This window comes from Rousettus aegyptiacus, unplaced genomic scaffold (genome assembly GCF_014176215.1).
Source record: "Rousettus aegyptiacus isolate mRouAeg1 unplaced genomic scaffold, mRouAeg1.p scaffold_m13_p_5, whole genome shotgun sequence".
Taxonomy (NCBI): Eukaryota; Metazoa; Chordata; class Mammalia; order Chiroptera; family Pteropodidae; genus Rousettus; species Rousettus aegyptiacus.
In genome coordinates, this window is record NW_023416308.1 from 39,649,479 (window position 1) to 39,677,406 (window position 27,928).

Below are 27,928 nucleotides of genomic sequence, written 5' to 3' on the forward strand. Positions count from 1 at the left end.
CATATTTTATTTGATACTAAAAGACAATTGTCCAGTATACTTTCTTCTTCAAATTTGTTAATAAGTGGATCGCTGTTCCTTCTTCAGCTCTGGTTTAAATTCATGAAAGGGAAGTGGGTTAGATTGTAGCAGGGAGAACTTAAATTAGACATAAAGAAAAAGTTTGGAATTTCTGTCTCTAAAGTGATAAGATCAGGGCATATATTTATCTTTCAAGGTTCTTTCTGTGAAAGTTTATTCTAGAGGAGGAAGAAGTCCTGGATATGGCCTCTGCATACCTCCTTTAGAGTCAAGCTTCCCAGCTGTTCAAATGTTTAGCAGAGGTGAGCTGCAGTGACAGTTGGGGGTCTCTCAGTAGCTTGATATTCAGTAGCTCAGCCACCTCTGAATCTGAATCTTGTAACCACTTTTTGACCTGCTGTGTGGCCTTGTAGGTGACTTCTGTTTGCCTGGCGCAGTAGCTGTTTTGATAGTGGGATTAAATAACAGTGCTGAGCAGATTAGTTGGTTTCCGAGCTTCCTTTTTACTTATGGTCACAGTCCTGATAGAACCAAGACTGTAATGTGGATTGTTGATGCACTTCTTTGACAAGCAGGACACACTAAAATAAATCTTTATTTGAAAATATTAAGTATTCATTTACAAATATCTTCCAGAGGAATACCCTCTTGCTAACACTTTAACACTTGCTAACACATGAGATTTACTTTATTATTTGTTGGGATGAGAATTTGGAGTTTTACCAGGGTCTAATAAATCCAGGGCACTGAGTGCTGGTCAGCTAGGCATTTAAATTCCTTGAGTGATCAGGACAGTTCAGGGTAATGACTGAAAATTCTGACTACCGATTTCTTAAAAGAATAGGCCTTTCCCACCTTTTACCCAGGTTTCTACTTTAGGAGACTACACCTGGCTTGACATAAGCAGGAATAAACATTACTTACTTTTTTGTTGTTTGTTGTTGTTATTATTGTTGTAGTCATCATTATTGCTTTAAGAAGAAAGGGATTTACTCTGTTGGAATATAAGCTGCTGGATGGCAGAGATTGTATCCAACAAATCAGATCATGTGTACTTGAGGTTCTTTGCTGCTGGTTAAAAACATTTCCTCTTGGTCATTAGGAGACCTATTGTCATTGATTATTTAGGGTTTCTCCAGACAGAACTTGTAGAAGATCTCTTGCTAAATTGTCCAGAAGTCCGGACATTTGTTTCCTAAATGAGTTGTTAAAGGTGAAAGGATGTGATAAACTAGATATTGCTAGATGTCTTTGTTTACTTATCCTTAATGCTGTTCTTTGGTTTATGTTTGCAGAAAGATGTTAAATTAGACTGGATAAGCTAAGTTATGCAATGATAACAACCACCACCCCATACCCACCTGCAAACCCAGTAGCTTAACTCACTGTAAATTAGTCTTTTCCCACTCCAAGTCTCTGCGAGGCTCTGGAAAACTCTCCACAGAAGCCATCCTCCTTGTGGTCCAGTTGTAGAATTTTCTGGCACCTCCTCCACAGTCATGATGTTGGGGTGGAAAGCATGGCTCTTCAGTGCTTGCGTTGGAAGCAAATTCAGGGTTATCACACTTGCATCGCATTAGCCAGACTAATCAGGTGGCACTGCCTGACTGCAGGAAAGCTGGGAAACACAGGCTCCTGAGTGGCAGGAGGAGAGGACTGGAAATACTATTGAGCACCTGTAATGCCCACGATAGCTGCTTTTCTGGAAGTGCGGGCATGGACTCACTCCACTTCTTAATACTGGACAATGTTTTCTTACTGCCTATGGAACAAAGCCCTTAGTTTGAAACATCCTGGAGGACCTCATGTGATTTAGACCAGGGGTCAGCATACCACAGATGCAGGCCAAACTCAGCCTGCTGCCTGTTTTTGTGGAGTTTGCAAGTTAAGAATGATTGTTTACATGTTTAAGTGGTTAAAAAAAAAATCAAAAGAAGAGTATTATTTCAAGACATGGAAAAACTGTATGAAATTCAGTTTTCAGTATCCATAAATAAAGTTTTATTGGAATGTGCCATGCCCATTTGTTTGCACATTGTCTATGGCTGCTTTCATGCTACAGCATCAGAGCTGAGTAGTAGTGACAGAGCTGTGGCCCACAAAGTGCAATATTATTTTCTGGCACTTTACAGAATTTTACTGCCCCCTAGTTTAGGCGAATACCTCAAAAGTGCCACAAAGTGATGAGTTTTTACTGGATACTTTTTAGCTAGCAGTCTTGTTATAATCACTATTATAGTTATACATAATAAGTATACCTAATACAAAATAACTTACTATTGTCCTATTTTAAATGTTTTCTATATATTAACTCAGCAGTTTTTTTGTTTGTTGGGTTTTTTTTTTTTTTTTTTTTTTTGAGGTTAAGTAATAGTCCCAAGGTCACAGAACCAAAAAGTGTTTGAGCTGGCAGTCTAACTCCGGAGTCTATGCTTTTAACCATTACAGTTGACAAAGCAATTGGAAGACAGGTCTTTGCCTCTGAGAAGAAAGAAGACTAATACCTATGAAAAGTTAGAGAAATATCCTATGGTAATTTATGAAGACATTTAATGATATGAATTATAACTGCCAAAGCTGTGCAAAAACAGAGAAAGGGAGAGAATAGTAATGAGCAAAATAAATGGGGGAAGGACTGAATGGGGGAAGTGCGGTGTGAGTTGGTCCTTGAAGGAGGGAGGCCCCTGGGATTTAAGAGTCGAGTGGGTGTCAGGCAGGAAAGAAGCAAGAACTGGGCCACAGAACCCAGAATGGGGGCCTGGTAGAAGGGACAGAGCACTGAGCAGCCTGATCGGAACAGAGGTGGGTATGGGGGGTTGAGGTAGATTTTAAGTGCCAGGACAGGCTCATGTACAAGACAGCCTCAAAAGTGAGGCAGAGAACAGTGGGCCTGCTATACTCAGCTGTGAGAAGCCCTTAAGCTCAAGGTAACTAACCAAAGAACTGGGAGATTTAGTTCCTAAGTCTCTGGGCAAGACGCTCTGGAGCCAAGAACTGGAGTGATTGCATAGTTTGGGGGCATGTGTGAAGAACAGTGTTAGAAATTATAACAATAATGATCCTATGAGTGTGTGTGTGTGTGCGTGTGTGTGTGTTTTAAGTTTCATAACAACCCTTAACAATCCTATAGGAAAGGTATATTTATCCCTTTTACAGGTAAGGAAATTGAGTCTCAAAGATGTTTAAATAGCAGGCCCACAACTACATGGGAAGTGTCAGAACGAGGATAAAACTGAAGATGTCTAGCACCAAAGCCTGTACTCTTCACCTCTCTATGCTAGTCCTTGAGTAAGTGAGAAAAGAATGCTTATTTGGTAGAAATCTAGAGCTTTAAAACTTCACAATTTAGAAAAGTTTTGCCAAGGAGGTAGGGCAGTCTTTCTGGCTGGTCGTGCTTTTTTTATCAGTTGATCATACAGTAGAGTAATTTTTCCTAGTGTTCTCACCCCTATAATGAGCCAGGACCCCAGTCATCGCTGATCTGATGGCTGTCACTTCAGAGTTAAGTCAGGGCTTATTTAGACAATTTTTTAAAAATTTATGAAATGTGTCATGTATACAGAAGTTTATAATATATTTGTACAGCTTAGAGAAATACAGTTGGCCCTTGAACAAAATGAGTTTGAACTGTGCAGGCCCACTTATGTGGATTTTTCTCAATAAATACTGTAAATGTATTTTCCTTATGATTTTAATAACATTTCCTTTCTCTGGCTTACTTTATTTATACAGTATCTAATACAACATACAAAATATGTGGTTATTGACTACATTATCTATAAAGCTTACAGTCAGGAGTAGGCTAATAGTTAAGTTTGGGGGCAGTCAAAAGTTACATGTAGATTTTTGATATGTGGAGGCCTGCATCCCCAATCACAGTGTTGTTCAAGAGTCAGCTGTAATTAATTGTCTGTTCTCCATTCAGTTAAGCATTAGAACATTACCTAAACCTTTGAGACCTCTTCAGTTATTTTTTGTTTTGTTTCGTCATAAGATTTATGAAGCTAGTCAGACTGGGAAGACAAGCTGCCCCAAAATACAAATCTTGAGAACTGAGCACTGACTGGCTTCCTGAATCTGGGATGGGGACTGTTCTCCCAGGGGGAGCTGGGTCATACTTCATAGCCAGATCTTCTTTGTTCTGACACTGGCAAAAACTGCAGCTCTGTTATGTGGCTCTCCATCCTGTTAGCTATGTGGTGGACAGTGCAGATGGTTCTGCTGCTTTCCAGTTGTATGACTCTGGGCAAGTTGCTTACTCTCCCCAATCCTTGATTTTCTCATCTCTAAAATGGTGCTAATCACACTTACCTGTTGTCAGGATTGGGAAGATCAAATGACATAATTCCTGTTAATGCACTTGAGAGGAGGCCTGGCACATTGTAACCACCTTACAAATGTTAAGCTGCTATTACAGTCTTTATTGTTTCGTATTTGGCAGTGTTCAAAGTGAGCATGGTCCTTGCTTTCCACACACTTAAAATCCATTGTTTCTCAAGCCCTAGGAAGATATAGAGAATGCTGGTCATTATCGCCAGTCCACTGTCAGCGAGTTTTACCTTTCAAGTTAGCCTATGTTTTAATTTCATTGCTGGAACTCTCTGTCTCCTGTCCTGTGTGGGTGCGGTCACTTAACTGGAAACTGGAACTTGTTGTACCACTCATGAATGGGTGACTTGCGGCATGGCACTAAAGCCCTCATTGCTAAAATGATAGGTGAGATTAGAGCAGCAGATTTTACATTTTATAGATCCTCATGGATTTCAGATTAAAGATCTCTGGAGTGCAACAAGACCCTTTAATATTCTCAACCTATCTTCCCTAATATGTGTATTCATTTGTTTACTTGAGGAACATTTCTTGAGTACTCACTGGGCTAGGTGGTTGGAACCCAAAGATGAGTAAGAACTGATCTTGGCCTTGGAGGGGCCCTTAAAGTATGGGGGAGCCAGAACTGGACTGTCTTCCTGGTAGGGTCTCACAGTGCTGCAAAGTATAGGAAAATTCCACAGGCAACTCAGATGCCTCTTCTGCTGTCATGCAAATAGATTTATCTTTCAGTTAAGATCTTTTTTTGGACCCTTTCTCCTGAGACTAGGAGCCTCTTTGTTTCATAATAGCTTACCAGCTGTGACCTCAACTTTTTATCCCTACCAAATGGTCAGAGTTTATATCCCCTGGCATTTGGGCTTGACATGCAAAACCCCTTTGTTTTCAGAGGCACAAACCTCAGGATGCAAATTTTGGGGACTGTATCATGGATTTTTTAAGATGATCTGCTTTGCTGGTTGCACATTATTTTCTTTAGCCATCTTTTTAGTCTAAATGTACCTCTTTAATATATTTATTTTGCATCTACTGAATCTGGCATGTTCAAATGATTTTTTTTTCAATCCTCTGATTTCTTGAACCAAATATTTCTACTTCTTTCCACCTTTGATATAAACAAGCAAAAAATAAATTTAAACTATCTTGAGTCCCATCAGTCATAGGAGCTCACCCCTGCCATTTGACTATTGAGCAATCTTTATAAACCATTACATTTATAGCTGCAGTGATAGTGCTCCTTTTTACAAAAACTTGTACTTGGAGCAGTAAATACTGAGCTCTTAAATGCTGACTATTCTGTGTGCCTCTATAGAATTGGCTTTTCTTGCTTGCTGCAATCTTAACTCTTTTTTTATGGCTAAAATTGCTCTAAGTATATTTCTAGGCATAAGTTAGGATCACTTTTGAGCAGGTCAGTCATGCTAAAAATAATTAATTGTTATCACCATCACGAAAGACTCTTAGCCACCATTCCTAGGACTATCAATTCCAGATCTGTACTTTTCTCTGTTCCCTCACTTCCTGGAATGGGTTAACCTCCTTGAACTCACTGCATGAAAATTTATAATAGTTTCTCATCCAACCTTTTCTTCGTATTTTTTTCTCCTAGCCACTCACAGTGGAAACTTCTGAGCTATCTTTTTGACTTGTTCTCTCTCACTCCTCACACAGTTTTATCTTTGTAGCGTCTCTAATTGTCCTCTACCCGTGACTACTGCCACTGTCTTAATTCATAACCTTCAAATGTCTTGGTTTATCTATTGCAATAGCATCTTGGCTGATGTCTTTTTTTTAAAACAACTTTATTGAGATATAATTCATATACCATACAATTAACTCATTTAAAGTGGACAATTCAGTGATTTTTGTATAGTCTCAGATATGTGCAGTCATCACCAGAGTCAGCTTTAGAACATTTTCATCACCTCAAGAAGAAACTCTGTACTTTTTAGCTAGCAACGCCTCCACTCCAACTTTCCCAGCCCAACTACTAATCTACTTTCTGTCTCTATATATTTCCCTATTCTGGACTTTCATGAATTGAATTATGTATATATATGCAGAATTTCATGACTGGCTTCTTTCGCTTAGAATAAAGTTTTCAAGTTTTGCCCTAGTCATGTCATGTATCAGTACTTCATTCCTTTTTTATGAATGAATAATTTAATCACTTCTTATAACTCACAAGTCTATTCTTCATTCAGCTGTCCTATAGGACAGATTTCCAAATCATCTTCAAAAATTGAATTTGGCTCCTCGTTGCCTACAAAATACAGTTGACACCTTGATGTGGCACTGAAGGCCTCCAGTCTGGCTCCATCCTGACTTTCCAGCCTTATTGTCTCCTCTATCCTTCCACAAACCCGACTGTCCCCACCATCCCGACACACTTATCCTCTGCTATGTCGCATACCTTTTCATATTACTACAGTCTTGGGTTTTGCTGTTCCTTGGCTTATGCTTCTCCTTTCTCTGCCTGTGGATATCCTATTTATCCTGCAGAATTTAGCTTTTCTGTCACCTCCTTGAAGAAGTCATCATCCCAGATTTATCTTATGCCCAAATAGGAATTAATTAGTTTTTTTTTTCATTCTCTTGAGCACTTTGCTTGGAGTCCCATATTCAATTTCATTTGTCTTGGAGTAGATATCATTCTGTCTCTTATAACATATTAAATCTTTTCTGAGAGTAGAGAGTTATTCAAATTTTTGTTCTATTATACTTTCTACAGGCTTTATACATAGTTGGTGCTCAAAACATATTTGATGGGTAACTGATTATCCTCTTGAATTTATATAGTCCTTTTTGCTTTTCAAAGTTCTTTTACATATTTCTTCTCTTTTGAAAATCAGAATTAAAAAACTTTTAAAAGAAAAAATATCAGTTTTGTTTGATTTATTTTTTTTGGCAACACATTGTCTGGGCATTGTAGAAAAATTAGAAAATATAAAGTCAAAAGAAAAAGAAATTAGTCATAACACCACTCCTCAGAAACAATCACTACTGACATGATTTATATCCTTTGAGCTATTTTTTCTATGTATATTATACATAAATGGATATAGATAGATGACATTTATGACTATATATTGTTCTGAAATTCTTTAATAATATCTGATCTCTCTATAATAATAACTTGATTTATGTAATTATTTTTAAGAGTAGCATTGCAAATATGTAAGTATTTGTTCTCACATTTGACATTTAGGTTATTTCTAATTCTTCAAGATTAAAAATAATGTCATACTAACATTCTTTGGATAAAAACTTAGAAGCCAGATTTCTAGGTCAATGGCTTTTAATACATAGTTTCAAGTTATCCTCCGGGAGGGTTGCTCAGATTTACAGTTTGTTTCTTCTCAAATTGAGAGAGAGTTTGTTTCTTCCCCTAGTCCGTGCCTGCCTTGGTATTACCATTCTTTTTAGTGTTTGCCAATCTGCTGTTCCACAAGTATCTCATAGTTGTATTAATTTGCATTTCTTTGATCATTGGTGACATCCTTTTAATTTCCTCAGTACTCACTTATACGGGTTGCCTTTTTGTTCTTTGCCCCCTTTCCTGTTGAGCTGTTTTGTCTTTTTCATTGCTCAGGATTCTTTAATATAAGAATATTAACCTTTAGTCATACATGTTATAAGTATTTTCTCTGGAATTTTTTTTCTTTTAACTTAAGGCTGATTTTTGGCACATAGAAGTTTGTGTGTTTGTTTGTTTGAATGGGATCAAGTCAAGTGACTTTTTCTTTATGGTTTCTGTTTGGTATTATTCATAGACAGTTCTTCCCAACCTTAGGAGTATGCATATTCACCTCTGTTTTCTTTGATTGCTTCTGTGATTTTGTTTTTTAAATGTAATACATTGATTCATTTTGATATAAAATTGTATCTACTTTTATAAAACCCAGATGACTGAATTTTTCATCATGGGACTTGAAGGGACTATGATCATTCATGTCCATTTTCCTAGCATCAGGGCACCAGACCAGGCAGATGAGTACCTGTTTTCCAGAGTATGATAGTCTACCACTTCCCATCAGTCATCCACATGTTCCATAATCCCTTCTGAAATCACCTCTGTTATTGTGAGGAAATTACATATTAATATTATCTACTTCAACAGGCTGGTTTGAGGATTAAATGAATTTGCAAATGAGAATATGACAGTCTGCAAGACGCTGCTTCACACTTGAACATTCCACATATTTTTTGTGAGTGAATAAGTGAATGAAAGAATGAATGAAAGGTGATGTAAATAGTGATAGCAGGGCACTAGGATTATTGTCAGATAGCAGCAAGATAGCAACAGCTCTTCCACTGAAGCAGGGCCTTCAGCAAGCAACAGTGTAGGGAAAGCAGTTGCCAGTGACAGTGTGCCATGAGGAATGTGGAAGAAGGAAGTCATTATGTGGGTTTTGACAAGGTTACAGTCTAAGGGTTAAAACAGAGACCATGGGCTCTCACACACCATGCAGAAGATGCATAGCAAGTGTGAGCCATATTGGAGAATTCCAAAGGCTGCTGGAGTTTGAAATTTGGGGTAATTTATCAGGAAGTGTTTCTGGGGAAGACACATTAGAGCAGAGCTTTGAAGGAAGGCTGAGACTTTATAAGTTGGATTTGTGAAATGAGATCATTTTATGCAGAGAGAATGATATAAGTAAATAGTAGTATTTTGTTGAAATTTGAAATTGTAATTTTTTTCTTCCCTTTCCATCTCCTTTGCTTTTGATATGTTTCCTCATTCTTAGTTTTTCTTATCCTTCTTGCTTTTAGTGCCATTGAGAAATTGTCATAATAAAGGTTGTTAGTACAGTTGAGAAAGTTATTTTTGAAGTGCTCTCAGGTAGAAAAACACCAGGGAGCCGGAAGTAAATACAACTGAGCAGTTTCATGAGAAGACTCCAGTCATAGTAGCCTCTCTCCGACTCCATTCAAGATGGATAAAGTTTACATTTTCAAAGATTTACCTAGCACGTAGCAGGCGCTCCACTATTTCAATGAATCAATCAGTGAGTGCAAATATGCATGGGTTTAATCTTGAGATGCCTGTTTGTTCAGGAAGCTGATGAAGAACAGCCTGCTATTTCCTGGGAAGCTGGATGGGAGATGGACATCTTTGCTATGAGGGGTGCTGAAGGGGAGGACCCTTTGCCAGGTGGCCAGTCAGTACCTCTATAAGTTTGCTAAGGCAGGAGACCCTGCCCCCTGGGAGCTCTAAATGCCAAGGAATAGAAGAATTTCAGAAGGACAAGAAAAATAAGGCTTTGTTCTGCCTCTATCTCTTTTGTCCATCTCCCATAAGGATTCACCAAGTCCTCCATTAATGTCATCCTTTATTTTAGGGGTCAGCAAGCTGCCCGTTTTTGTAAATAAAATTTTATTGGGACAGCCACATTCTTTCATTTATATGTTGTATATGACTATTTAACTCTACAGCAACAGTGTTCAGTAGCTATGACAGACTGTATGATCTACAAAGCCTAAAATATATACTATCCAGCCCTTTACAGAAAACATTTGTCGACCCATGCCATATATTATGTAGAGATGACTAATTCTGAGTTGTTTTTCCATGAGAATCATGACTTGTACCAACTCATCCAGTTTTCTAAATGAGTGGCCTTTTTCATCACAGCACATATTTGCAAGATGCCTTACTGGAACCAGTGGTATGGTCTTGGATTTGGGCTCTTTGAGGACATATCCTGAGCTGGCTATGAGACCCACGGGGAGTGGCTAGGACCCGATTAATGAACATTATTAGTTTCTAATACTTATTTACTTCTCAATGTATGCCAATATTACAGAGAGACTGAGGGCCAGGGAAGTTAGAAAAAGTGCCCCAGGTTACATAAAAGGGCAGGATTTGAACCCATTCTGCTGGAGAAAGCCCTTGTGCTAACCACTGCCCTGTATTTCCTGCCATCCTCCATCCCCTCCACCCCACACTCACTCTTATTCTGCCCTCCACACCCTACTCTTCATCTCTTCGTGATTTCTGGATCAAGCATTAGCCGGCCTCCCTTTTCTAGATGAAATACGTTTCCCTGGAGCATCTATTCCTTGTACAGTTTTCTTTTTGATCTCCTACCCCTCTTCTTGCAGTCATCATTCTGACCTTGCTCCCCCATCCTAAGCCCACTTCCTCAGAGCTAATTTCCTGGGAGGAGGGTTTTAGGAAGCAAATGAAATCTGGGGTTCCCTCCATATTAGCAGTTCCTGCGCAATCACTGAATCTCGCCTGGAGTGGCAGCTGTCACACAGGTGCTCTGTTTTTTTGAAAAGATAGCAAGTATGCAGAGAAGCAACTGGAAGGGGAACATGGCCCAAGGCCCCAGGGCACCAAAGTAGTAAAAAGGCAGCCACTGGGCAGGCTGAGCTGGCATTTCTGACCTTTGTGGAGAGAGAGCGTTCTTAAAGGGACAGCGAGCTCTTTTCTTTCCTGCTGGCTGACTGCCAGTTCAGATGCCAGGGATTTGAAGAGACCATTGTTCTGGCAATGGGAGGCAGGGGCCCAGACTGCCTATTTTTTTCCTTTCCCATTACCAACTGTGTGCCCCACTCTGATGTGCAGCTTGTCAAGTGTAGAGGGACGGTGAGCTCTTTTCAGTCGCCCACCACCCTTGTTGCCTCCTCCTCCACAGTCTAAAGGCAGCCTTGTCACCAAGGCTAAAGAACAGAGTAGCTCTCACACAACCACTAACTAATCCTCCCCCAGGGTGGCTGCTCTACTAGAGAATGAATGTCTCTGCAGGCTGCGTGAGGTGCCCCAGTCATTTGTTTACTTGTCCCAGGTGAGTGGGGTGAGGAGACATGACTGGTTTTCTACAAGTGCTTTTTGTGAACTGCCTGCACTAGGATCATCTGAAGAGCTTGTTAAAACTATAGATTCTTGGTTCCAATTCCAGAACTTCCGGGGCCCAGGAATCTGAATATGAATAAGCACACCATAGTTTGAAAACAGCTGACTTAATTAAAGATCCTCAACCTGGCTGGTCATCAGAATCATGTGGGAGCATCCCGAATCAGAGTATCTGCGTGGGGCCCATGAATTTGAGCAAGGCATCTTCTCTTTAGTGGTTAAGAGCAGATACCCTGGAGCTAGCCCACCGTGTTTGAATACTGGCTCTACCAGCTGCCAACTCTATGATCTTGGGTAAGTGTCTCAGCCACTCTGTGCCTCAGTTTTCTCAACTATAAAATAGGGATCATTTAGTACCTAATATATAGGGTGGTTATGAGGATTAAAGATGTTATATTTTTAAGTTCTTAAAACAATTATCACATTAGTAGTAGTACATAAGTGTTTGTGAAATCTTTTTTTTTTTCTTTGTAAGTTGATCATCCAGGTTGGAGATGATAATTTGAATAGTCTTGCAGTGGCAAGGTCCTCTGGTGAGGCTGGCCTTGGAGAGGGAAGCCTATTATGCTTTGGGAAATGACTGGCAATTCTCAGGCATGTCTGTGTGACTTGCTGGGAGAAGGCAGCCCTACCATTTGCCCTCCTTGTCTCTTGGCCTATAGAGTGAGGAGAAAAATCCCTGCCTGGTTTCCACCTCTAGGTGAGGAGATGCTGATGAGTACTGGAATGCTGTCACAGGAAGGCCAGAGCCTCATTTATAAGGCTGGCCGACCTCTTCAGAGGGACTTGAAGAAAGAGTAAACAAGCTACAAGCCAGAAATAGCTAGACATAAATACAAGGTCTCATAATTACTATCCACACCCAACTCAATCCCCTTTGTTAAACTGAACGCTCTGCATAGCCTTTCTGACCTCAAGGAAGGAGAACGGACAGAAGTGTCTGTGGGGACCCAGGGGTGTGTGTAACCAAGGGTATGTGGGTGGCATTACCCTCAGGAACACTGTTGAGCCAAAATGGGCACTATGGTTTAGCATGCTTCAAAGTTTTATTATAACTTTTTGGTTTTGCTCAGCCATTACTTATCTGAAAATGATCCTGTTGGACTGAATTTTTTTATGTTTAGTATCCAGCTCAAGGCTTCCTGTGCACTCTGATTTCTCTTTGCATTCATTACTCAGGAGTCACATTCATCCAGCTTCTTATGGACATGGCATGAGGTTGGAGGAGGTTGGGAGAGACATATAGCCTGGGAGGGTTGAGTAGTTCCATTTCTACCTGCTCCCCAGGGTGTTCTGGGAAATAATCATGGCTGGACAAAGGACCATTGGTAGAATAGTGAATTCTAATGCCATACACCCAGGCAGTGGTATTTAATAGATCCTAATACAAGGGTTTTTGGTAAGTCAAATGCTAGATTATTTAGAAGAAAACAAGCCATGTTTTCCATCTGCATTGTAAATGTCAGCATACAGGGAACCCAGCAGTGGGCAGAGTTTTCCTAGCATCCACTCACTCCCACATGAGCATATTTTACAAGATTTCCAGGAAGCTTCACAACAGCATTTCTGTTCTTGGTGGGGACTTTGATACCTTTTCTGGCTCTGAGATCCATAGCGATGGGCAAGGGCAGCACCTCAGTACATTGAGAGACAAATTTTGTCAATCTCTCTTGGGGAAAGATTTGGCTTCCTTCTCCATTTCTTAAGAATACTGATTCATTATTTTGGAGGCTAATCAAAAAGGTCCGTTGTTGTTGTCGTTGTTGTTGTTGTTGTTGTGTTCCTTCTCTTCCAGGAAGGTACAGAGGAAATCACTGCTTTGGATGGGAAATCGGGCTGAGTAAGATCCAAAGGCCTTTCGGCTTTGGAGATTTTGAGAGTCTGTGAATGTATTTCTGTTTCCTATCAGTAGAGAAAAGATCTTAACCTCTCAATCTAGTGAAGAAAGGTCTAGAGCAGTGGCCCCCAACTTTTATTGGCATTAGGGAATGATGCTCCTCTGAGAATCTTGTGCCTGATGATCAGAGGTGACACTGAGGTGGTGATGCTAGCACTTGGGAGCAGCTGCAAATACAAATGAAGCTTCCCTTGCTAGCCCACCATTCACCTCCTGCTCTGCAGCCCGGTTCCTAATAGGCCACGAACTGGTACTGGTGTGCTGCCCAGGAGTTAGGGTCCATTTATCTATAGAATAGAAGAAGCAAATGGAGCTCTCTAGTGGTGTTCAGTACAAAAATTGAAAGGCCTCGTGCTCTGTCCTACACTGGAGCCTCACTGAGTATCATCTACTTTGGGCACTGCTTAGCCACAGATGATGTCTCTGAATTGGGTGGTTTCATGCAATTGTCTGGACCCACCTAGACATGGGGATATGAAACCAGCCTCTTGACTAGGAGCTCGCTCTCTATGAGCTATCCTCTTATAGTGTTTGGCAACCTAAACTCTTAGAATATCCCCTATTATTTCAAATCCAGTTATGCTATCTGATAACTTCCCTTTGGAGAAACAAAAAATTAAGCTCTTCCCTCCTTTGTCTTTTATCTCTTCCTCTGTTCAAATATTTGGTATCCTGTTTATTTAAGGTAGCTCTTGATCAGTCTAAACATCCCTAGTAACTTTATAGTTTTCACAGGGTAAGGTTTTGAGACCCACACTGTGTTGTTTATCTACTTGACCAGTAGACCTCATAAAGTGTAATACATTTCTAGATTTACTCCTAATTAGTATTATTTGCAGTGGGTTTATTCCCTCTTTCACTTGCTTCTGTTGATGACACCCAAATATATCTTGTTATTCTCACAGCCACATTATAGTTTTGGTCCATGTTGAGCTTTGTGGTCTTTGCCCACTGGTAACTAGACTTTTACTCTCTTTTGAGAGTTGTAGAAGAAAGGCACTTGACAAAGGCCAGGGCCTTATTCTGTAGTACCCTTACAGAGTCAGGCTCCAATGTCTGGAGTGTGTGGCTGGACGATCAACTGTGTGTGGACTATGGGAAAGGAACTGGTTTTGATACTGCCAGGATTTCATAGCATATGTTTGCGGTAAGTCAGTGTCCCCAGCTTGCCACTTGTCTACTTGTCTTCTTAGTCACATCTCTTCTTTTCCTGTCTGTTTCCTTCTAGCACCATTAGGTTTTGACTGAAAGACTTAAGGAATGACAGAGTTTTTTTAATGAGGATTGATTTAGAGTTTAGAAAAACACAGTGCCTCCTAGCTGCCCAGCACAGCCACCCTGATGGCTTTTTAGCTCTTCTTCTCTGGCGAGACGGGTATTGCAGAGGTAGGAAGAGGGGAGGCAGATAATTCGAGGCAATGATATGGTCAGAAGAGAGAAAGTAGAAAGAGAACAGGACTCATGACCTGGGTCACAGGCCCTGCCTATTGTGGTCAGCATTGCTGCTTTTCTCTGCCTCACTCTCTGTGGTCCTAGAGCTCATTTTTTTTTTTTTTGCTTCTTATTAGCATGTGGAGATGTGTGAGATGAGGAACGATCTTGGATGTTTAGAGCAGAAAATAACTGGAAGGTGGAGGTCATCTAGACCAACCCCAATGTATAACAGATGGGGAAACTGAGGCCCAGAGAAAGGGCGGGTTATGTCCAGGGTCACAGACCAGTGTCATCTCAGTTCCTGTACATCACAAAGGCGATGCTCTTTCTTATAAAGTGAGTTTTGGATTGTGGCATGTTGGCGACTCTCCCATTAGGCTGAATCATCCTCATCAAGAGTGAAGTATATATTGTGTCCCTAACTAGGAGGAGGTTTGTCTTGGGAACAATAGTGTAAGAAGCCCAGGTGCTGCCCGTGGGGAGGGTGACTGAGCAGGCTAACTGCCCCAGCTGCACATGTCTGGAGAAAATGGATACTGAGAAAAGATGTCCATATGTACAAATAATCTATATCATAGGTGAGCCCAAACAGGGTCTTGCTACCTCTTGAAGCAGCCAAGGCATGTCTGCAGAGAGCCATGCGGTGGACAGCACCTCCAGGAATCCATATGTGCCCTCATATGGAAAGAGGTATGGAAGTTCTCTCATTACCTGTGTAAGAGCCCTCCCAGTTACCCTCTGGGGAGTTCAGGTTGAATTAAAAAGGAGCTGGGTCAGGGTGCTTGAAAAATGAACTCTGACATTGCTTTTCACCTGGGTTTTCTGTCCTGGTTGGCCCCATTGACCAACCAAACTCCTGAAACACAGAAGCATGTGGAGTGAGGCCAGGAAGTGACAACAGCTTCTCTGGCACACACCAGCGGTTCCCAACTGGAGCAGGATCATTGCTTTGACTAGAATTCCTCCCTAACTCCTCAGACCTCCTCTAACTCCCCCATGCCAACACAGAGCTCTTTACCAATTCCTTACCAGCTCTCAGTGCAAGGATCTAACAATAACGTTTTCACGATCCAAGCCCTGTTAGCTGTATGATTCTCTCCAGCTTAAGGGAAGAGTGGGCGTGGGGTGGAGGGAAGTAGAGGGGGTAGTCATGTGGCACAAGCACCAGGCCAGTGGCCAGAGGGACTCAAGATTTGTTCTCAAGTACAGCATGTCAACATCTTAACTGGGGCACCAGCAAGCAGGCTTCCCTCTGTAAAACCTTAATCCAGGATTAAGGAGAGGTCAGTTACCTCTGCAAAGAGGTGATTTGGAGAGGGGCTTAGTTTCTCCTAATATCCGGAGGTGGACAGAGGTAGAAGCAATAGCATGGTTATCTGCCTGTCCCAGGGGGCCAGGACTCTAGAAATCCCAGGCTAGTACTAATTCCTAGCCTTTTTCCTAAACTTCAGCAGCGTGTCCTGTCACCTCCCTATTTGCACACATTGTTTTATGGTAATTAGCGTATGTCTTATGTTGGAAAGAGACCATGGAAAAGAGTTGGAGACAGATTTGGCTGCAGGAGGTTTATCGGGAAGTGCTATTGGGAACGAGCCTGTATGTAAGTGAGAGAATCAAGATTGGGCAGAGGGAGAAGTTAAATTTTGATGCACTTGCAAGAGGCTTCAGCCAATCCCATAAAAGGCTCCAGTTCTGGAATGGCCCTGCAGAGTTATTTCAAACTAAGGCAAAGGGACAGTTTTTGTAGCCTCTCATGGAGTAGCCATTAGGTGAGGTCTGCCCTCTGGGACAGGGCATACTGTTCAGTGAGGGCAGTTTCCAAAGAGGAACTCAGTTGTGACCCATCAGCAGCTCGTACTCTGGGCAGCGGGGAAAATTAGTGCCTCGTTCTGGAAGGGAGCCACTTGCCAAGGTAACCATGACGCTACTATGCCTACATGTGTCTAGGATGCTAGGATGTTGCCCTTGGACTTACGTCTTTTTTATAGGGCAACTATTATCTCCCTTTGGCAGAGGAAGAGTCATATATGGAAGGTCAGAGGGTAGTTAGTGACAGACCATATTCAAAACCTGGTGAGTCTTAGGATGGTGGAAAGAACATTGGACTAAGTGGTTTGTGTTATTATTTAATCCTCTTCCAGGTTAACCCATGTTAACCCTGGGATTGTGGGCAAGTTAAACTAATATGCATAATTAAAGAATTAGATTAGACCTGTGCCCTTGTTTTAAGGGTCTCCAGCCCCACTTGTAGTTACCCTCCTGGTAGTTTCTTGGTTCAGAGTATTCTAGCTTGGGCAATTATGATTGCTAGAAAGAGGACAACTTGCCCCTTTCCCTTAAGTGTGGTTCTGAGCCCTGCCCTTGGGTCACCAGTTCCATCAGTGCATTTCAGAATATCACCAAACTTATCTACATGAGGTCTTCTCTTACAAAGAGAGTAATTTTTAAACCAAACAATAGAGCAAGTGTAATTGGGTTGAATTAAAACCACCAAATCAGGGAAAAGATAACATGAGAGGATTTGACTATTTGAAATTGTTATAGTCCAGGATGAATAACATCTCAGATAGAGTGAATAAACTTGTAGATGTGCTTATAATCTATTTGGCTCAATTTTTCTTTTGTGAAATTAGAATAATAAGGTTAAGTGAGATATAACCTAGTGTACCCTTTATAAAGTACCTAGAACAAGGCCTGGCATATAGTTTTCAGTAAGCATTAGCTTTATTACACAGGAAATCATTCTTTTAAAAAGGAGGAAAAATTACACTTTTCGATTAAGAAAACAATTTGACTTCTATAAAATACAGCTCATTTGACTACACTTGGCAGACATAATTCTGATACTACATTATAGAGAACTAAGGTAAATCATATGGACCAGTGATTCCTAATCTTTTCTGTATATTTTAGTTGTCTGGGGATCTTTAAAAATACTGGTGCCAGCCTCTCACCCCCAGACGTTCTGATTTTATTGGTACAGGGTATGATCTAGGCATTGGGGTATGTAAAAACTCCTAGGTGATGCTAAAGTGCCGCAAAGTTTGGGAACCATTTGCACAGACCATTCAGTGAATTTATAACCAATCCAGGCTAAAAATCTAGAATTGATGGTTGGGAATGTTTAGAAAAAGAAGGTCATACCCAGGAGCTAATTATTCTGTTTGGACAGGGTTATAAATAAATTGGGAGGGAGTGTTGGCATATATGTAGAAGGAGCCCTAACTCCAGCAAGTTGTCTTCCCAGTGGGCTAGGTCTTTTTATCCTACTGGGCTGCATTTGGCTCTAGGGAAAGCTTTTATACCTGCTGAAGTTTGACCTAAAGGGTGGGCGTTGGTTTCATGGCAGTGTCAGAGCAGTGTCAGAGCTATCTGAATCCTCAGCTCCCTCTCCTTTCGTACTTCTGGCCATTTCTTGCTTCAGGTTTTAATTACATAGACATCACTGCTCCTCATGTGAGACGTGCAGTATTAATGAGAGGTCTTGGGTTACAGCTGGGTAAGAGTCAATCAATATACCTATTTGAACACCCTTGACCCAACTTCCATGGATTAAAGTCTGGGTTGGGGAACTGAGAGAGAGCAGAGTGGAAATCTGTGGATGATCAGTTTTTTCACATTAGCGGTTCATAAAACGTGGATATTATCCTGAGCATTAATTCTGGGAAGAGTTATTTAAAACTGATGACCAGGGTACACTGACTTTTTACACTACAGGTTTTGACTTAAAAGATCTTGAATGGCCCCCTTCTCGTTTTTTGAATTCTTTAGATATCTAGGGACTTCTCTGACTAACAATTAGCTCTTATTTTTCCCTTACAAGTTTCACGAAAGACTTGTGTTTGTATGTCCCACTGCTGCCTTTGCCTCTCTCTTGCTCTTTGACTGCGGCCAGTTGATAGAGGCAGTATTGCAGCATGGCTGAGAATGGACTGTGAAGTCAATGCTGGGGAACAAATCCTGGTTTTTCTGTCTACTGTGTGATCTGGAGAAGTTATTAATCTCTAAGCTATCTCAATTTCCTCATCTATAAAGTAGAGTTGATGTGAGAATTAAAGGAGGGAATACATATTAAATATATGAATACATATAAAAAACTGTGTCTGGCTCATAGAATGTTTTAAATGCTTTAACCATTTCATTACTACTGAGTAACTCGAGGGCAGATATGATGTCTCACTCATCTGAGCTGCTTGTTGCTCCTCCTTACAGTATTATATCAGTGAACATCCAGTCAGGAGATAGAAACCACCCCAACAATTTGAACAGGAAAAATATAATATTAAAAATAAATAACAAATCATAGGATACAGAGGACTCTAACAAGTGCAGGATTAACAGATATGGGGAGCAGTCAATACCTGTAGGATTGAGTAGAGCACCCAGTGAAGGAACAAACTTGTGAGGGGGCTCCCCATGCGAGGCTAAGATTCAGAGCTCGTTGGAGAGGGTGTGGCTGTGGCCCCATGGATGACACAGAAGGTGTTTGAGGTGCTTGCTGCAGGCTGGGGCAGATAAACTGGAGTGTCAGCGAAATTCACTGGGAGGCTCATGAAGTGATCACAGGATGTGGCTTAAGCATTACCAGGGAGGGCAAAAAAAGTGGATTTGGAGGTGAGGGGCAAAAGTGGATAACTGGCCTAAGTAGGAACAATGGAAGTTACCTTGCAGGGTTGTTTGGAGAGTTAGATGCAATGTTATGATTGTAACCAGTTATGATTAAATGCAATAACCTCTGTCTAAAGTGGTTTTTATTTAGCAGATGTTTTTTTATGAAAGTAACATGGTGTAGTGAAAACATGGATTTTAGAAATACCTCTGTGACCTTGGGTAAGGATAAGCTTCTATATGCAGTTTTCTCATCTGATGAAATAAAAGTTTTATAAGTAAATAAAACAGAATATGTGCCTAGCACAGATCAGTTCACTTTTGTCTATCATTTCCCATAATTCAACAAATTCAGACTTGGTGAAAATGTTTGAAGTCCTTACTATGTAGAAAGTCTTGTTTTCATATGGGTAGAAAGTAGGATTCAGAGATAAAATAAGACCTTTTCTTTATCATTTCTATCTTCCTTCTTGTCAATAGCAGTTATTAATCACTCGAGGTGAACAAGATACTGTGTAGACTGGGACCTCCTGGACCTTCTGTAATGCGACTGAATGGGACTGGATTGAATTGGGACTATTTGGTTTAATTGGATTTGCAGGTATACCTTAACTTCTCTTTTTTCCGAGATTCCTCCAGGGTACTCTTTAGAAAGTGCTTTTGATACTGCATAGGACTCTCAGAAATCTCTTTTCTTTTCAAAAATAGAAACTAATGTCAGTTTTACATATCTCTAAGAGAAAAATTTAATTCAGAAAAATACCTACTTTTATTTTAATTTCCTAAATTCATTTATAGAAAAGCAGGTTGGGTATTTAGTCACCAAACAGCCTAGCTGTTGAAATGTGGAGATTGAGTCCGGTGGGGGGGCATAAGCTCCATCTTTGGAAGTTCATTTAGCTTTGTTGTGATCACAGCATGTGCTCTTGGACTCAGCTTATTACCTCTTCAGAGTTTTTGCTGTGACTTTCAAGGAAGACAAGGAATGCAGTTCAAATCTATAGACACTGTTAGGGAAAAGGCCCCTGCCTTCCTGATAACATGTCAGTCATACCTTCTTTTCATGCACGATATAAGGACTTGGGTAATAAGACAGTCTGGGTTTCAGAGACATGCTCTCCTGTTTATTAATCATATACTATAGGAAGTATAAACCCTCTACTTCTTAGTTTCCTCATCATAAAAATGTTTCTTAATATTGCTGGTAGGATTAAATGAGATCATCTTCCACATTGGAGACAGCAAATTACAGGGCACATAGAAAGTACTCTACTTCTTATCAGGTTTTATGTAGCTCATGAAAGGAAAGTTTATGTTTTCTAACACAGTAGACATAGTTCAGATTCTCTGAGTGGCTTACTGTGTAACTTTTATTATTATTATTATTATTATTATTATTATTATTATTATTATTATGTATAAGGTCCAATTTAGGAGGAGAAGGCAAAGAATATTTTGGTGACTGAGGAACTAATATATGACATGCCTCTTTAGGAACTGAGATTTTTCTTGGATCCTGACTCAATCGAAGGCTTGTGAATGCCTGTCACACCACTAGAAGATATCTTTCATTATTTTTTTTTAATAGCTGTTTGACCAATATTGTTGATAGTTTTTATTTATTGGACAGATACTGTGTCAGATACAGTAAAAGTGTGCTATGTGATTTTACCTGATTTAGTTCTCACATAATTCAGTAAAATTGTTACTTTTGTAACTACTTTAAAGATCAAGCCAAGTTTTCAAAAGTCACAAAATTAGTAAATGAGAGAACCAGCATTTGAGGTCAGGTGTGTATGATCTCTGAGCCTGCCCTCTTAACTCATTGCTATCAGTTTAGACTATGAAGAGACTAACACTGTAGGGTTATGTAAAGCTGTTTTGGAAGAAAGATGAACCTGTCATTTTATAGGAGCATAAGTAAAGCCTCTGAAAAGTTTGTATGATTTCTCCAAAGTCACAGTGTGTGAATGCGGAAGCCAGGACTAGGGTACTGGCCGGTTGACTCCACTAACCTCTTTATTAACTGTCTTATTGGAGGACAGGGCAGTCAGTACTGATATTTACTGAATACCTGTTCTGTACCCAATACTCCTACACGTCTTAATGGTGGACAGGGCAATCAGTACAGATATTTACTGACTACCTATGCTGTACCCAGTACTCCTACATGTTGAAGGGGCATGAAAGAAATAGCCTACAATCTTCTTAGGGAGATAAAATCAACAAAGTGAACAACAGAATCTAAATTGTGTACTGTACTTTACAAGGACAGGGTTGGGGGAGGTAGCCAGCTTCTCTTGGGAGCTTTTCCATGCCCCTTTTTTTTTTATTCCATCATTTTTTCAACACTCTGAAGGCCAAAATCTTTCCATGGAGTAACAGGAGGAGGCAAGTCTGTGGTCCAAAGCCAGGAAGGCATTCAGAAGAGGCAGGACAGAAAGGTGGGTATGGCTGGGACAGTGCTAGTATCCCAGGTCATTGCTAGTACACCTTTTTTTGGAGCTGAAATTCCTCTAGGTCACTGAGGCGGGGACCAGACAGCACAAACCCATGTGTTTCTAGATACCATGAGGCTGGTGTTCTATCAACAGGAAGCAGACAGAAAAAATCCTGGAAAGACCTGTCACAATGAGCCTGTAGACAATCCCAGAATGAGACATTTTTTTTTTGCAAACAAATCCCCAAGCAGCATTAGCTCCCAGCATAAATTTGGTGAGCAGGACAAAGGCGATATCAGTGGATTGTAATTATTATTCACTTTCATCATGCCATCCTGTGTAGCTGCAGCAGACAGACAAAACTCTGTTTCTTAGGAACATCTGAAGAATAAGAATGCATAAACCAACACTTTGGTACTCAAAATGTGGTCCATGGACTAGCAACGTGGGCAGCATGACCTGGGAGTTTGTAGAAGGGCTGATTCTTGGGCCCTTCCCTAGAACTACTATATCAGGACTTGTGGTTTAACAAGATCCTCAGGCAATTAAAGTTTGAGAGACACTGAGCTAACCATCATCATTGTTTTTGTTGTTGTTTTGGCCCAGGTTTGGGCTTCTCTTGCTACTCCTCTCAAAAGATGGTGATAGTTCTCCAAAGACTCACAAGGACTATGAGGTATTAGGTAGTTAATTATCATGTGATTTAGAGGTAGGTCATCTGGTTTCCTAGCTCCATCTTTTCTGGCCGTGGGACCTGAGACCTATGTACAGGTATACCTTGCTTTATGGAGCTGAAGTGATGTTGCAATTTTTTGCAAATTCAAGGCAAGACTGTCTGCAAGTGAAAAGATTATGACTGGCTTTATTGCGATATTCACTTTACTGAGGTGGTCTGGAACGTAACCCGTAGTGGAACTGGACCCATACTATCTCTGAGGTATGCCTGCAGATGATTATTGAGGAACTTGAATGAACGTGAGTGCAAGTGCTTTGTAAGCCATAATGACTTTTAAAATGTTCATTTGCGTTGTTTTTGAATAGAATTCCTTTCATCTGACAGCATTCTTCTGGAGGCTGTTTCAGTACCAATACTGCATTTCATTTAATGGTTAGGAGAAGAAACAGTTTTAGGAAATGCAGCTTAGTTTGAAAACTCAGATGATCCTGCTTTGTCATGAATATAAGTGTCTTACTTCAGTGTTATTTTTCTCCTATGTAGTAGTCTGACCTGCTCAAGCAGCGCGTGTCACAGTCTCTTGCCTTGGGAGTCAGGGAGAAGCTACCTGGAAGAGGCCTTCAGCCATTTTCTTTTGCAGGTTTTGGTCTCCAGGTCTGCTTTCCTCTTTTCACCTATTCCCAAAACGCAGTCAGTGAGAGCAGCTGTCAGCCTTTGAAAAATACAAGGCTCTATTTTGAGCCAGGCACCTGTGTTTTGATTTAATGTCACTTCCTTGATACAGGTTGACCTAATAGGCAACACCTGGGAAATAATTAGTGGCAGCAAAGGGAGCAAAGACTCTCTTTGGAGCATCATCTTGTGTTTTGTCAGATTTGGGAATGAAGAGGAAATAACGCCTGCAGCCCCAGTGGCTCTGTCCTCCAAGCTGGCATGAATAATTGAGAGCTGGCAAGCTGACAGCACCAAAGAGTTGCATTATGTAAAGCAGCAGGCGGCAGGGTGTGTGCGCGTGCCTGTGCTCGTGCGTGTGTCTGAGTGTGTCTATGCGCCTGTGCGCGTGCGTGCAGGAGCTGGAGAACAGCTGTCTGTGAGCGAGTCAGAGGGAGAGAGAGAGAAAGGGAGCAAGGGTGAGGGAGAGAGGGACTTCTATATGGCTGCAGTACCACACCAAGTAGCCACAGAAGGAGGTGGGGGAAAAGAAAATGAAAGGGAGTCATGCTTAAAATTCCAGAGCCGTGCATAACAGCAGAGAAAGGAAGCTCCCTCAGCTTATGAGAACCCTGCCCCCACTCCCTTCTCCCTTAGAAACAGGGCTGTGGGATGGTCATGGAGGTGAGTGCCCTCCAGTGTCCTCAGGGCCCCCGCTCCCCACCCCCACCCCTCACTGCCCAATGCATGAATGAATGAGGTCCTCTCTGCCTGCACTCTGCTACCGTTCCTAATGGCTTCCAGGTTAGTGCTAACTTGTACTGAGCTCGTGTGTGTGTGTGTGTGTGTGTGTGTGTGTGTGTGTGTGTGTCTTTGTCTCCTTGAGATTTTTTTGAAGAGGTGGCTATGCCCAGGCTTCGGATTGGGGCCCTGGGTGCTGTAACAAGGACCTGTCTGTCTGGCTGTTTGCTTTTTTCAGCTGGTGCAGGCTGCTTAGGGCTGCTGAGAACACAAACCTTTCAAGGCAGAGTAAATCCGGAGTCCATGTTGTTTGCTTCTGTTCTGTGTTGGGGGATCTGAAAGCAGTCAGCGTGACATCATGCTGCAGAGATGCCACATTCTTTTCTCTCCAGCTTTGTAATCTTTCTTCCTTCCCCCTCTCCTTATAATAGCACCACTTGAGCTGAGCTTTGGAGCACTGAGGGGTTAGGCCCGGGTTGGGTAGAGGGAGGGGTTGTGTTAGGGCTGATGGGGTTCCTTGGTCAGCAAGACTCATTCAAGGCCCTCTAACTTGAAGGGAAGAAGGCAAAGGATTGAATTAGCAATGCGTCATGGAGAGCTGGCGTAAGTTTCTGTGGGAGATATGGACAGGCCAAATGCTCCTGTTCTCCTCCTACCCACTAGCTCTGGGGTGCCTGTGGAGGGGGAGAGGTGACCAGAGCAGTGGCTAGCAAGTGAGGGGGAGGCAGGCTGGAAGGTTATAAGGCAGGCCATACTCTCAGAGATGGACAAATACTGCTTCTCCTTAGGGAGAAAGAGCCGTGGGACTGATGGATCTGGCTAGCAGACCAATGAATCTGGCTAGCAGAAGGAGAGGATGAGAGGGGAAGATGATAACTCCTGTCTCAGAAGAAAATAGGGATTTGTTTATTCTTTGACTTAGCCAGCATTTGGCTTAAAGATTTGCCATGTGTTTTCAGAAAACAGCCAGTGGCTGGTCCTTACGCCCCCACACCTCTTTGCATTGTTATTTGCTTGGAGCTCTCTCTCTCCCTGGGAACCCAGCCAAGTGTCCAGCCACGGCCCAGGGAAGGTATCTCTGTCTCTTACCTTCTCTGACACTTGCTAGCAAACTGTGCTTCTGTGGACACTCCTGGCTCCTCTGCTTCCTGTTTCTCCTCTCTACCTGGGTAGCTTTGAGCAGTGTGCGTGTTTTCTCCTTTGCTTTGGATAGCATTCCACAGGTTAGAGACGTTTAGGACCAGGGTATTGAAAGCTGGCTTTGGAAGAAGGGATGGAAAAAGGGATGTTTTGGGGAGTTGCTCGTAGCAGGAGAGTGTCAATGTCAAGGCCATGGAAAATAGTGCCCCATTCTCTTCTTCATAGGAGAGAATAAAGGAATGGGAACTTCTATCATCCTACCTAGAAAAAACTCTTCATCTCTTTCCTGACCCTACAAATTTCCTTTGCAGGTGGGAGCAAGCTGATAGCCCCTTCCATCAACTTGTGGAGTCATCAAGCACAGGTTTCTTGTCTATGGGGCATAAGACGCCTTCTTCCCCAACTTGACAGAAGAGAAATAGGCTCACAGGAAAAACCTTTTCAAGGCCTTACCTTTGTTATACCAGGGGTTGGCAAACTTTCTGTAAAGGGCCATCTAGATAGTAAATATTTTAGGCTTTGTGAGCCATGCTGTTCCTGTTATAGCAACTCAACCTTGCTTAATACAGTGGAAGCAGCCACAGACAATATATGAACAAATGAGCATGGCTGTGTTCCCAATAAAGCTTTAGAAAAATGTAAAGAGTGCAGGCAGCCTTCCCTCGACATGTGTTTGCACATATACACCCTTTCCGTTCCTGGTTAGGGACAAGGCAAAGCTGGCTTCAGTTTTCCTAAAGCCCTGGGAACCTCACAGTATTGCTTTCAACTAGTCAGGCAAAACTTCAGCTTATCTGTAAGTCAGGCAGTAGGGTCCGAGAAACAAATGTTTACACTCAAAGGCGAGAAAACATCTGCTAAGGACTTGACATCTCCAGATAAGAGAATCTCTAGGGGCTGTGGTTTTGTGTCTGACCTGGAGATATTCATATAAATGTTCAGAAATGTACTACAATGGGAGTTGGGGTGAGAGGTGGGTGGATTCTTCATCATCCCATTGGAACTTGGCTTTGTCTGGTTGAGGAAAGGAGCGTGTGTGTGTGTGTGTGTGTGTGTGTGTGGCGGGGGGGAGGGGTTCCTTGAAGGGATGTGCATATATATGTTACATATGCATGCACTTCCCTTAGCCTGTAGGCTGTAGTTAGAGACTCAGAATAGTGACTAATTCCAGATTTCCCTGATTCAGAAGATGACTCTGAAAATATACATTTGCACTCTGATTTCCAAAACACATTGGGCGATGGTTCTGCCCTATTCTGGGCTCATCATAGCACTTCTCTTCAGTACAAATTCAGTATTCATTTCTGGGCTCCTCAGTTTGAGGGGGATTGAAAACTGGAACTCATTCAGAAGAGAGTGAACCCAATGGCCGAGGGACTCACAGCCTTACTATGTGTAAGGGATGGCTGAAGGGACCAGCAAGTCTGGAGGAGAAAAAACTGAGGGAGCATCAGGGCCATGTAAAATTGCATGTGGAAGAGGAATTAGATTTATTCTATGGCTGCCAAGGGGGTAGATATTGGACCTTTGGTAAGAAGTCACAGGAAACAGTTGAAGCTTAAAATAGAAAGAGCTGTCCAAATATGAAATGCATTACATCATCAATTACTCCTGTGCCACTTGAGGTATAATCTAAACAAAGATTTGGTGGAGATATTGTAGGAGAAATGATTTTTAACTCCTGGAATTTAAGGAATTAGTCATTCCACCTAAAGAAACTAGGAAAGGGACAGAAGAGGGGTTATAGCTAATGGAGTAATCTCAAATATGAGAAAGCTGGAATAAAAGAAAATGGTATTAAGTGCATTATAGCAGATTTTTGTTTTGATCATAAAGAACTTCCTGATGGTAGCAGGAGACTGAGTAGGATCGCAAAGGGAAGCCCTGGAATTTTGTGCTCTGAATATATTTTATTTTAATTTTTATTGTTTTTATTATTTATTTACTTATTTATTTAATTGAAGAAATGATTTAAAAAGTTTTTTCTTGACTTTTTTTTGACTTAGGTATTTGCCTACAGCCAGGCAGATTGGTAACCTCTTATATTCCTCTTTGTTCTAAAATGTCTATGATTTTAACATGATGGATATTATTTGGCCTGTTTCTGTTTGATCTCTAGCAGAAAAGTCAGAACTGGATTTGAATCCATATGGGTCTGGAAGGGATTTAGCCATACATTTGGCTCCAGTAATTAGGTTAGGGAAGAGTGATATGAGGAGAAGGGTGCACTGAATGCTGCCATTTACTTTTCATCATCCTGTACCCTACACATTCCTTAGTTTGACTGCCTGGCTAGAAACAACCTCTGGTGCCCGAGGTGGGGTGGCCCTGACCAGAAGGAAAGCTGGTGATAATTAACTAGGGGCCCAGACTGCCTGGATCTCATTTTTGGATCTTTTGCCTAATTTAGATCTGAGTCCTTCTGTCTGAGAAGAGACTGCTCTCAGTAGTTCACAGTGTATCCTTTATATCTCTTTGTCATCCTCTGACATATTTGTGGGGGTTAGGCAGCATCCACATTCATTCTTCTCGCATAATAAAAGCTGAAGCCCGAGATGCGTGGTTTGCCCCCAGATATTATAAAGGAAAGGGGCTGAATTAGAACTGCCTGGTTCCCTTGACAGGTGGTAAGGGGCGAAATTTTGATTGACTCTAAATAGCTCTTATTGCATGGTGTTAGTTATTACATGTCTTTCCCACCAGATTGTGATTTCCTTAGAGGTAGAGCCTGCATCCCTAATACCTAGAATGTTACCTGGCACAGAGTGAGGTCTCTTCAGCTGTTGGTTGGGTGGATGGATCCTGCACAGTTTCCTTTCCAGTTTAGCAGCAACACTTCTCTTGATGAGGGTGGGGGAGGGGCCCATGAAGAGCAAATTTAGAAGAAGCGGGAAGTTGTGCTCAGCTCAACTCCTTCCTCCCTGCCTGTTCAGTGGTTATGGCCTCCCAGTAGATTGGAAACCTCTTTTCAAGAAAGCAGCTTCCTGGGATAGCTTAACGCCTTTCTGCTTTCATAAGGTCTCGTCCTCCTAAGTGTTGTGGCTTCTGAAATACTTTGGGTGAGATTATACTTAGATTTGGCTGGAATTGATAAAGAGTCAAGTTTAAAAGCACTGAGTCCCTACCGT

At 41.5% G+C, this 27,928-nt stretch overlaps 1 protein-coding gene across 11 annotated transcripts in view; it reads left to right on the plus strand.

The window, feature by feature from the left end:
- The window catches only part of GRAMD1B (GRAM domain containing 1B), a 175,145-nt gene that overhangs the window by 89,211 nt on the left and 58,006 nt on the right, over positions 1 to 27,928 (plus strand). The window contains exon 4 of one of the 11 annotated variants that reach the window (XM_036221656.1): positions 11,259 to 11,410. The exons of 4 other annotated variants lie outside the window; for them this stretch is intronic. In XM_036221656.1, the coding sequence (XP_036077549.1) occupies positions 11,259 to 11,292 (34 nt within the window). In that variant the 3' untranslated portion in view covers positions 11,293 to 11,410. Of the gene's footprint in view, positions 1 to 7,533; positions 11,507 to 11,561; positions 15,234 to 20,563; positions 23,724 to 24,239; positions 24,264 to 27,928 lie in introns of those variants that run through there. 6 more of the 11 variants (XM_016118502.2, XM_016118501.2, XM_016118503.2 and 3 more) reach the window with 6 other exon arrangements.